Genomic DNA, 13,127 nt, shown 5'->3' on the forward strand with positions numbered 1-13,127 from the left:
GTGTGATTGGAAGTATTTTACAAATAATCCTGTATTCTCCTATTTATTACGAAACGAACAGCCTCAGGCTTTCTTTTTTTCACAAAAAAAATGAACTTTAACCAAGTTAGCTTGCCAGATTCTTATAGAATCAATCACAGCATGATTAAGTTAATTATTAAAAATAATTGCGACAATCATTGTGCAAGCACAAGAAGAAGTAGGCTCAGATAGCAATTTGCTTGTTTTCAGACTTCGGCTGGTAATGATTTTTTAAACTATTACGGTCAAGGACGCGTAGACATTTCCCGCCAAAATTATTTCAAATCGAAATAACAGCATGCTCAGTTTATCGTTAGCTCAACTGTTTTTTTTATATTTTAGTGTAACTGACAGATTCAATATAAAAAAAATATCACGTAAGCGACCTCACTTGTCATCGCAGCGGACATAGTATATCACAATTTCGTAGTTTACTATAAACAAAGTGGCAAAAAACGTGTAGCATCTTGTTGCATATTTTTAATCGCAAACGTGACCTTAAAAATCTATACATAGAGATAGCAAAAATATTGTAAGCGCCTAAAACGGCTTACAATCCATTTTGTTTTAAAAAAATCTTGCTGTTACACAATCGGTTACGAAATTAATTAATGTAATATTAAAATTACATTTAGTATCATCACATTTACTGTACAAATATTTAAAAAATCGTCTCCTGTAAAATTTGTTTTTTGTCGCTGACACTAAGTAGGCGGTAATGGCTTGATATAATTACTAAAACTGTAGTACAAGTAACTTTTATTTAACAGCCCATTTTTAATATAGTTTTTAAATTTTATTGCCGGACATTTGCGTTACTTCACCTGTGTACTCGTATTTTATATAAAAGCGCACACAGTTTCCCATGAAAGATGAGTCTACTTTATTTCATATTGAAAGTGACACTATATTTTATTACTATATTTTATCGGATCTAAATCGCGTATATTTGGTTTTTCAAACAAATCAACGTTTCGGGCCCTTTACATATCCCGTGGTCACAGCTAATTCTAAACTTTTATAACTCAAATGACACATTACTGACTGTACAGTTAAATGACAGTGTAAAAAGTATTTTACTATGTAAATTAAATAGAACAGGCACAGAATGAAATTAGTAACTAACAATTCGTGTCGCGGATGTTCCGCACGCTTCTGTTTCCGTTTCTGCTTCCGCAATTTTCATAATGATACTTGAATCGGTAGTTTCGGTGTGTTAAATGCAATTATGAAACCAAAAACAAGCCCTGTCTGGAACTATTTCGGTTGAGATCTGTGTAGTACCTATATTACGTCTGTGTATTCCGTCTACGCTTCCGCTTCTGCTAAGATTTACTTTTGGCATCTGTTTCCGTGTCTATATACGTTGCGTCACTAGTTAGTATTGTAGTACTTTTTCTGCCGTATCACAGATAAGATTATGGCATTTTTTCATGTACGAGACGTAGACAATACATAACATATTTATTCATTTTTAATTAAAATACATTCGTAAAATCCGGGCACGGACTTCCACTAAGAACGTTTTAGTCCACAAACAGATTTACAGTACTAATGCATTAAAGGTGTATCTTCTTGAAAATCTAAAGACTTTTATACTCAAGAAAACAGTTATAATTGTTTTCTATTCCATTAGGTTTCAAGTGTTTTATGTTGCTTCAACGAGTTAACTAGCCAATACTCACACAATGGTTGGCTGCACACTTACTTGTATTGCAATGTTTCTATTGTTTACTACATCTATACTAAGATGGTATGTTCTCAATTTTCGTTTAAATTTCTCTTTCTTGTTCTGAATATTAAAAATATAATCCACGACTAAGTCCGCAATTAGTACCTCAGAGGATCATTTAAATTGGCTCCAGTGGCATAGAAGCTTAAAGAAAACGACTACGCTGGTACGATCATATAAGCAGAAAAGAAAAAACTTATTCCGTAAAGGTGGTATTAAACATTCCCACAAAACCTTACATATAGGATCAATGTCAAGAAAGACCTAAACGCCCTGAATATCTCACCAACGACAACCCAGGATGGAGCGTCCTGGCGCCGACGTGCAAGGACGTCTGACTCCAAATAAAATGGGAAAAAGGCAGGAAAAAGAAGAGGAATCACCATAATAAATAAAAAATCTAATTGTTTACAAAACATTTTTTTACAAATGGACGACGTATGTGACCGTAATGTTGAGCGGTTAGGGTCCTATGAGAGGTTCAAGTTCGATTACCGATTCAAGCAACTTGGGAAACGAACCTTTCCAGTTCAGACTGGCTTAAGTATTCTTAGTGAAATCTGACTCTCGGACAAGGATTGAAAAGTAAACTATTAATATAGCCGCGGTTGTGTTATATTAATTGATGACAAGCTTAGAGAGCTTCTTAGATCTTGTTTTATTTTAATTGACCCTTTCGATCGGCATTACAAAATACAAATACCTGTTTATTATTTTTTCATGTTTGGTCTGTTCAATTCACATGTGAGGCAAGCAACTTTTTAAAACCTTTTGAATGCCGTATAACTTACTATATGCACGTTATTTATAGTACTTTTCCTTCGTGTCGCAGGGATTTGCTGTATAATACTAAAGTACCTACTAATAACATCTATAGCACCTCTTCATGGCGTCAAGTCGGAAGAGTAAGAGTCTACTCATACTTATTTTATTGCTTTGCAATATCCTAAAGACATAAACGATCTTCAATGTTCCATGTATCAGGCTGTGATTGGTCACACACAGGCACCGTTACCAGTAGTACGGTTCGTCCTACGATCACCGTTTACAGAGTCCGTGAGTCAGCTAAAACGGTGATTTATTTGTTCCGATTTTTTATGATACCTACGAAGTGACGGAACGAACGATTCGTGCGCCTGGTGGTACGCGACACGCCTGTCCATAACATTTGCAGTGCGACTCTGGGCTTGAAATCACAAAGATATGTGAGGCACTGCCACTGCGCCCGTCACCTTAAGGCATAAGTTGAGACAAGTCTCATGTGCCTGTAATTTCACCAGCACCCTTACCCTACAAAACCGGAACGTAGTAATACTCACATTACTGCTCGGCAGTAGAAATAGGTAAAGTGGCAGGGCCTCGGCTTAGAGATCCGTGCAGTGGGACATGTAAATGGGTTGGATGATAATGATGTATTATAAAATCAATTAACTATGTTAAAGTAAAAATCTATAAAAAAATATTAAAAAAATTGGCCTGGTTATTAAAAAAAGGTCAGCATGTCAAATTTTATAGCAAATTAATATTACATTTGTAAAATTTTTATGTAGCCATTCTTCACTTTAAGTAAAATTTTGGTAATGTGTAGGTAAATATTTTCTAAACTCAAATATATTATAGATAAAAAAATAATTACTGTGTCCGTGATGAATACCTAAAAAACGCCGTTTGGCGAACATTATATGTTCTAACTTCTACTCAATTAACATTTCCCAACAAATGGGTTGTAAAAAAACATGCGGTTGCTATTCTACATTCAAAAGATCAAAAGGTTTCTTTGCGCGATGTACTTTCAAGTTGTTGTACATTAAAAAATGTCTGAATAGCTTATTGTTAAAGCTGTAGCATTCCTACGTCAGCTTACGGTGTTTTAAATGCTTTCCGTACAACATTGGTCAACTAGGGTTTGCATGATCACAAAATATGACGAAGAAAAAACAGGTTTTTTTTTTAAATTTCGTACAAAAGTGGAATCTTATTATAACAAACGTATAAAGGTTTATTTAACGACACTGAATAAAGTCTATGAAATTATGTATTTTAATAATATAACTTAGTGAACACTTTTTATGATAAAAAATACTAAACCTAAAAGTAATATAGTATTTAAGATTGAAGAGCGAAAAAATGGTAAAATAGGTGCGCTTTTAAAATTTAAATCCGCTGTACATGTTAAGTAAAACCTTCCAATGTCAATTTTTTAATGGTACCTTTCGTACATGTTGGGGTTTCTGTATCTGGAATTGAACATCAAATTAAGATTCGACTGCTTTTCCATCTCATTGGGTTTCTAAATCATTCAGGTAGACATCAAATTAAATCTTAATCATTTTACTTCCAGGTTGTGTTCCTAAACAAGTTTTTATAATAACAAAATAATCCACAAACAACCAATGAAAGTGGTTGCGATTCCCAAATTGGTAGGTCCGTCAAAACATTCCCAAGTAATCCGGTAAATTGGGCACCCAGCTGCGATGTACATACAAAAAGCAATTATGCATTCTTGTAGGAAACTCTAATTGCCTGTTATTGAGATAATATTGTCAAAACTAACATCTTATGCTTAAATCATATCATTATTATTTAATAATACACGAACTAGCGGGTTTTTATTGAAATTGTTTTGAATACTTAAATATGTATATAATATTAATTTGTTCCCCTATTTACCTCTTTATAAAAATATGTATTTCAAACCTAGAGTTTTAGTAATAAACTTTCCACTAAATTAACTTATAAAACGAGCGCCCTTTAGACACAAAGAAATCGATTCATCGAACTTTCTAATCCCAAATATCGATATGAGGTAAACAGTGATAACATCAATTTGAAATGGATTACTTTAGCCTGACCGAGATCGTGAGCGAATATAGTTTTGTTTGCCAAAAAAAGTATCGAGAAATGCCAAAAATGTTATGGTGACTCGTTATTCCCAATTTTGTCCGTGAGAAAGAAAGATGTATTTTTGATTTTAGGTTCGATCGTTACAATATCGGAGAATTGTTGTGATTACTTTTTGCTAGAACATTTAATAGACTTTCACACGAGTGTGTCGTGAGTTGCCTATAACTAATGCGAATTTCTAATGACTTCTTAAATTTGTTTCCAGAATAATTTCATATTAACTTATCTATTTTGTTGAATATCATGTTTTTAATACCATAATATTCATATTTTTTTGTGAAAAAACTGCACTAGTTTAGTGTTATTATTGATACAAGATCGAAGAAATACAGAAAAATTCCTTCGATCCAGCTGGATTCAAACCGGCACCTTTATACCAGACCGGGGCTAACCGCTGTCCCACTTGAGCTACGGAACGAATTAGCAGATCTCACTTATTCCTCTATGTGCTTTTTGCAAAGTCATGTCAAAGTCAAATAATCTTTATTAGGTACATAGATAAGCAATTTGCATTTATAAAATCGTTAGCTCATTCGTAAGGTAGATTCCCTTAAGAAGAATGAGAAAGAAACTCTAGGGGTTGATCTTTGTAAATAAACAATTGTACACTATAATCACTTACAACATTTATTTCAAAAAACATCGATCGAGACGACCTGCAAAAGCTAAACGGGTCACTACCACGGAGTTTTGTCACACAAGTACTCATAAAATCTTTTAAAATTTGGGACATAGGACAAGTGCAAGTTTGAGTGATCTCAAGTAATAATAGTAGACTACTATTGAATTAATAAACACATATCAACTACACAATTTGGAGGAATGGTTAAGAATAAGTTAATAATAAAAGAAATTGTAATCACTTTTGTAAACAAAAAACTATTCGACGAAAGAATTATTAAAAAAAAAAGAATTAAGGAGGAAGTTTTCAATTCAACTGCATTTTTTAATTTTTTAATTTGTGTGTAAGTTACGCGATTATGAATCGATTTCGATAATTCTTTTTTGTTGGAAAGAGAGTAATAAAATATTTCACCTCGGATCATTTATTGGATTTCATCCACTTTCCGTTAACCCCTTTAAGTAAAACTTGGCAAGTAGATGTTATTCCACAAACTTTTGAGATCTATTCGACTGTTTATAATTGCCTCCGTGGCCGAAGGGTTACCATGCCGGACTGCCACGCAGAGGTCCCAGGTTCGATTCCCGGGCCGAGAGAAATATTTCTAAGGCCTACATCTATTTCTCTCGTACCTTTGGGTGTAATTTGTGGTTGTCTGTGTGTGTGTCCATGGCACCCATGACACAGGGTTTCGTTGCGTGTGTGTGTGCGGGGCTATCACACTCAACAGTGTGTACGTTATTTATTTATGTTTAGACACCAAACTTGAACAAATTATTTTTATTAAAAATCTATTTCCTCATTTGTTGCAGAGCCCAGAAATAATACCCAGTGCAGTGTAGTGACGTCATAGCATGTCAAGTGACAATATAGAGACCAAGCAAAGGTGACAATAGTACATGTCAGTGTTGTGTTGTGGATAATGATCGTCTGGAGAACGAAAAACACTAGTCGGCGGAAATATTTGGACTGGTATGTACACTCAATTGTTCTTTATCTTAATTTCTTACAAATGTAGGTAGCAGCATCCCTTTACTATATTATAGTGGTTATGATCATCACCTTCTAAGTGTTCAGCAGTTCAAAAGTACAACGTACCTATTATAATTTTCATCGGATCGTACTGGTTTCAAACCGAAGTTATGGCAGTGAATGTTAGGTATAGCACAAAAGTACGAAAGTAGGGTAAATAACGTGGGAGTGACGACGGCTTTGTGATAACAAATAGCGTGTGCGATAAGGAAGAGTTGTGATTTGAATGATGACAGTAATTAGGATAGAAAAGGGATTACTTTGATCGGTTGGTCATTTGTAAAGGAGTGCAGTACAAATTTATGGAGATATGTATATTGAAACGAAAGGGAAGGTTGACCTCAGATAACTTATCTTGAATAGATTAGTATTAGCAATATTAGTATTAGTGAGTAATAGTCCTTAAAAAGGCTAGATCAAACGTAACAAGAATGTAAAAGAGTGTGTAAAGACTGAGGTAAGTGGAGGAAGCATAAGGCCTGGCGCCCAATGACGGGATAACACGGCAGGGAATCCTTCGCCATCCCTACATACAAGTGCAAACTGACGGCAATTATGCCGCGGTGTAACATGACGTGGTATCCCGAGGGAACGTCGAAACATTCCATCGCGACATCATGCTCGCACCTAGCCTCTCTCATCAGTTCCGCCGTGTAGATGTAGCATAGTCGCACACGGGGTGCCGAAGCCTGCCCAAAGATCCCGAAGGCTCTCGAAGCATCCCCGTGGTTGCTGAAGTATGCCAGAGGCGGGCGACTCTGTATCACTAAGCATGCCGCAGTTTTGGTTTTGTAGCTACGACAAGTTATTATTGCAATTCTAACTATAATACCGTAAGTTTAAGGTATATTCTGCCGAGTCGTCCCATCAGTGGGCGACGAGTCTAATGTCAGGAGCATAGCGAGTGGATCTTAGGATAACAGCATATACATATACATATATTGACACACTTTGACGGACGTTAATGATAGCAAAAAACGTTTATAAACCACGACTAGAACCGTGGATTCGACTTCTATTTAATTTATTTTATGTTGGGACGATTGCAATCATGCAAGTTCATGAGGCTGCGGCTGGCACTAGAACTATTAAGCGTGTGTTTTGACCGTGCAAATCGAGTTTAATAGATTTGTAAGTAGTGTTTTTAATTATTTCAAGTTGCCTATTAAATATACCTACAAGCAATCAAACTGCTGATGCAGATTTGTACTAAAAGACGAATTTCGTCGTACGAAAATTCATTTGGATGATCAAAAAACTGATTTTCGGTTTTTTGTAACTCCAGTTTTTACACAAATTAATTTGTAGTTACATATATATTTTTTACCTTTTCAACCTGATGGTAATAAATAATAATAATTATTATTATATGTTGTGTTAAAAAAATGGCGGATTTTCTAATTACGGTTTTTTACGAACTAATTCTTAAATTTAAATTTATTACGTTTCAAATTTCTCGATTATTGGTTTTCTTTTTAAACTGGTGGCTTTATAGTCAATGCTTAATTAATAAATACAATAATTTGTAATTAAAAATAACACTATGTCATCAAGCACAAAGTAACAAGACTATGAAAAACAAAGGGTATAATTTGTTACCACCAAGCCAATTCTGATTACTAAATATTCAATAAAAAGTTGTAGACTATTTTCAATTGTGTGCGTGAAGATAGCTACCTATATATATATATATATATATATATACATATACGTAACTTAATTAAGAACCTAGGGGACTTTCATCAACCTCTCAGTCGTAAAGTGTAGACACTAGTTAGCGGTTTTACATTCGTTAGTGGTCGTTAATACCGGAACGTCGTTTCTGTCCAGTAAATATTAAATTGCTTAAGAATGTATGGAGAAGAACATTTATGAAGTGGTAACTTTTTTCGGTAAGCCTAATGGAAATTCCATAGGTATTTATTCGTTTTGATTTTCTATCGCAAATATGTTATTTATCAAATATTAAAAACCTTCGGAACCATTATATAGCGTGAAACACTAAATTAGGCAAAATTTCAAATTTGCAGTTATAAAACTGGAAATAGAGGCAATTTGCATCCACTAAATTTACTACTGGAATAAATATTTTTTTTTACAAACCTGAAGGATACATTTTACTTATTACTAAAAATAGTAAACAGAAAAAATATTTGAACAATTAATTATACTTATGTATAACTAATTATACGTTATATTATATATTATTATATCTACGTTATGATTATTCATTACGTATATAATTGAGATTATATATAAATTTTCAAGTCGGACTTGAAAATTTTATTCGCAAACGAAGAGTCAGATAATTATTTCAATTTCACTAAATTTTACATCGTATAAGGACCCACTACAACACGTCTTACTAAATTTAACGGTAAAAAGTTAGTTCTTTTTCGATTCCTTCTTTGATTCTTTCGAAATATTCGAAAAAATATGTTTTCTAATAAAAAAGTTGCGTCTACAATATTATGCAAAATTTTGTATAAATATGTCTTACTGGTTTTATTCTCTTTTTTTATAAAATTTAAAATATAGAGGTAAGTGCGCATTTCACCCCCATTCCACCTGATCCTTATTCGTTAAGATACGAAAAATGCTTCCTTTTGCTATGTGTACTGAAATATGTATATGATGATATTTTTACTACTTGATATTCATATATTATACTCCTAGTTATATAATACTCCACTAGTTTGTTGTTATTATTGATACGAAAAATGAAAAGAGTGAAAAACGTTTCATATGTTTCTCACAGGTGGCGTTACGGCAAAAAAGCCGTTAAAACGAAATAACAAAGATATGCAACAAGGACATACAGAAATTCATAAAGTGTGATCGCTCATTTTACAGCTCAGTTAGGAGAGCGATAGCCCCGGTTTGACGAAAAGTTGCTTGCTAGAGACCTGCCGGATCAAATAATTTTTCCTTTTGTTTTTGTTCGATTTTATATCAATAATATGTTTACTTAGTTTTAATTTTTTTTATTTCCTTTAATGTAGAGGTCTTTGTCATGGTATCATTACTTGCTTAAGCTCATTATCTACCAAAACGAAGTAACTGCAATTTTTGCACCTCAGTGCCACTGACTCAACATCACATATTGATTACTACAATATATAACTTCTCTACTCTACTTTGGTACATCATGTGTCGAACTGTATTTAGATTAGGTAAGGCGCACGCCATAATTGGCTGAACTACCAATTATTTGACGCACCATTAAGTATTTCTTGGTATTCTAATAACCCAGGAAAACTCCTCTTTAATCTCGCCGCGGGGCACCGTAGTTAGCATCCGGATGTATCGTCTACATGTTACTGCGTACTTGCTAGCTAACTAAAAGACGAAATTGAAAGACATTAACGTCTTTCAATACTTTAAAAGGCTTTATTTCTTTTATTAGTGAAAACACAGGTACAGTAAAAGTTTAAATACGAGAAATTAAAACTGGGATTAAATTAAGTATATAAATAAAATTGGGTTCACAAGGCTGGCAGGGTTACCCTTTGTAAGGCTTTGCTAATGTGTTGGGCAAGGTAGCTACGTGGCCCTTGGGTTTTCCAGACTGTCTATTAATTTTGCACTGAGACCCTACGGGCCAATGGTTTTGACTCCAAAGACTGTAAACAGCTCTTGCTGATGCTGGCTTTATTTCTTATTCTCCATCTTTACGTCATTAATATACTCGCACCATCCATATGTTCTTACGAAGCGCTTTGCTTCCTCCTTTCTAATGCGTATCAGTAAGGAATGGAGTACACTCCCGGGATCTGTATTTCCCGAAAAGTATAATTTATAACTATTCAAGGCTAGAGTGAATAGACATTTTTAGATAAACGCATAACAAGCATATGTCTATTTTATATAAAAAAATCTACTGTTCTACCCGACCGCGTTAGACATTAATGTTCTTTCAAGGAATAAGGTAGATGTGGTAATACATGTAACGTACGAGTATAAAGATAGCGTTTGGAAATTATCCTAATATTTATTTCCTTTGATAATTATCGTGATAATTATTCGATAGTTTTCATTGATGATCCATAGTTTTGTCTCTTTAACTTTTGACTAAAAATGACAAACAGAAAAAACTAAATATACAGAAGAAGAGTCTTTGACAAAACGATTTGGTTTGTAATTGATTTTGAGATTGACATATTCGTTCGATACGTCTCTGATACAAACACACACCACGCAATTACACGTAATTTTCTACCTAGATCGTGTCTACTGAATGTCAAATAGTGTAATTAGGTTGTTGATCGAAATTCGTGTCAATGGAGAGCAGTCGCAGAATTGGCCTGTTGAAAAATAAATTTCGAGCCTGAATTTTTTTAAGCAAAAAAAAAATTACCATAATTCTGTGTCTTCTATTCTGTCGTTCGATGTAGGTTGGTTGATATTATAGAATAATCATAACCAAATATATAAAAAAACGGACATCAAAAGTTCGTGGAATTACATCTGTTTGCAAAGTTTTTTAATCGGTTACCGGAAAGTGCGCGAAACCGGATTCATCCCTTTGTTTGCCACCCTTATATTTTCTTTCTATATTCAATACTGAGTTGCTCTTTTGCAACAAAAAAAGAACCTTGAAAATCGATTCACAAATGGCCGGAGTAACCGCGTAATATGCAAAAAATACTGAATAGAGAATCTCATCCTTTTTTGAAGTCGGTTAAAAATATAGCATGGGGTGATTGTTGTCATGATATTAAAACTTTACATGGTCACGTATGTCATATAACGAAATGTTGTTAGACAAAGTACAAGCTTAACAGACGACAGCATTCGCAATTAAAATAAAGCAAAAATTCGAGAAGAAACTATGTCTTATAATATATACATGCGGCGCACTATAAGCTTCCGGAATGAATACGAAAAAAATACTATAAATGGTCAGAAATTAATTTATTGTTTCTGAAAATATTCTTCGTTGGCGTTAATGCTCTTTTTCATACGAATGAACTAATTTTGAAAACATTTATGCCACTCCTCCGTGACAATCTCTGAAACATATTTTTCATACTCTTCGGCAGACTCTTCAGGTGACGAAAATCGTTGACCGTGTAATTGGTTTTAAATTTTTGGTAATAAATAAAAGTCACGAGGTGCCGCCAGGTCGGGAATGTACGCGGGATGGCTCATAAGTTCAACGTTGTTCAACTTCAAAAATTCATTTGTCTGTCTGGCCGTGTGAGAACTGGCATTATCGTGGTGCCAGATGATACGGCGTTTATGGTTATTTTTACGGAGTTTGTCAATAACTTCCGGCAAACAAATGGTCGTGTGTCCAATCACTATTCACGGTACAACGATTCTCTAAAGCACTGTTGCTTGTGGCTACTGTTAGCCACGTGTCCAGTTTTATTAAAAAAACTTTGCACGCGCGCCACTTTGGTTGGTTTCGGCTCATCTCGAAAGACTCATACACTCGATTGATGTTTTGTTTTGGGATCGTAACTATAAATCCATGTTTCGTCACCTGTTACTATGTCCTACACCAAATTTGACGCCCTTTCGTTGAATCTGGTAAGCATGGCATAGCACCAAGTGAGTTTTTTGAGCCTTAGTGAAATTGTGAGGGATTGATGAGGTTTCACACCCAAATGTTTGTGTAGTATTGATTGTATTTGACTCATGCTTATGCCTAAAGATGCCCGAATCTCATAGTCTGTCACATGCCTGTCCGTTTTGTGATCAAACACAGAACGGTGCACAGAATCGATATTTTTGTTGTTCACAGCAGTGGACGGGCGACCATCACGAAATTCGTCACTGAGATTCACACGACCGCGTTTGAATTCTGCAAACCATCTACAAATAATACAAATAGTCGTCTTGCATGGTGCTTCATTGCGAAAAGCAGTTTGAAGCCGAGTGAAGCTCCGCTGAGCTGTTAAATTACACTTAAATTCGTAGAAATTAAAATACTACCAATATTTTCACGAGTTAAATCCATAGTGATGTAGACAACCAATTTCTAAAATGACGCCACAATGTAAAAACAAGTGACAGTCTTATGAAACAAACAGTATTCTACAGCCAAAGAGTTCCATTTTCAAATGTTGTAATTCTTTTTAAATATTGCTTATGTAAGTGGCCAGTTCCGGAAACTTATAGTGCGCCCTATGTATTTTACACCAAGTAAATATATTACACGCAATGTTTGCTCAATGTTTTGGGGGATGTTAAGGACTGCAAAGCGTTTGTGAAACACTTTACAATTAAGACCTTATACAGCTACTTTTTATTTGACTTTGTAAAAACAATCTCCATTGACCATCAATACTGTTCGACAGGAAAAAATCTCATCTAACAATCGTATCAGCAAATCGGCATCAGGATCTTTACGAGTAATGACGAGTTATGAAGATCATTAATAAAGTTATTCATTTGATTTAATTTATAACTATGTTGGTTCGCGTGTGGCGGGCCAATGATTAATTTTTAACAATTACTTTGAACTTTTTTTTATAATATCAAGTGCCGGAACGAGCAAGTCGTGTGCCTGAATGTAAGCTACACGCCTGTCCATAACAGTTGCAATGCCATTCAGAGCTTTAAGTCGCAAAGATCTGAGGGACACTGCCACTGCGCTCATCACTCTGAAACATAAGTTGACAAGTCCCATGTACCTATAATTTCACCAGCACCCTTACCCTTCAGAACCGGAACAGAGTAATGCTGACATTACTGCTTGGCGGCAGAGATACGTAAGGCAGTACTCCCTGGACGAACTCTTTTAGAAAGAGCTCTATTGCTCTAAAAGCTGTAATACGAGTACTTTAAATAATATTTTTTACCACATAC

General features: G+C 34.6%; 1 protein-coding gene across 1 annotated transcript in view; it reads left to right on the forward strand.

Moving 5' to 3' along the window:
• The window catches only part of LOC113229289, a 142,311-nt gene that overhangs the window by 37,388 nt on the left and 91,796 nt on the right, over positions 1 to 13,127 (forward strand). Inside the window, exon 2 of the mRNA XM_026462840.1 lies at positions 6,092 to 6,251. Coding sequence (XP_026318625.1) covers positions 6,202 to 6,251 — 50 coding nt within the window. The 5' untranslated portion in view covers positions 6,092 to 6,201. The remainder of the gene's footprint in view (positions 1 to 6,091; positions 6,252 to 13,127) is intronic.

This window comes from Hyposmocoma kahamanoa, unplaced genomic scaffold, assembly GCF_003589595.1.
Source record: "Hyposmocoma kahamanoa isolate Upper Pololo Valley unplaced genomic scaffold, ASM358959v1 296, whole genome shotgun sequence".
Taxonomy (NCBI): domain Eukaryota; kingdom Metazoa; phylum Arthropoda; class Insecta; order Lepidoptera; family Cosmopterigidae; genus Hyposmocoma; species Hyposmocoma kahamanoa.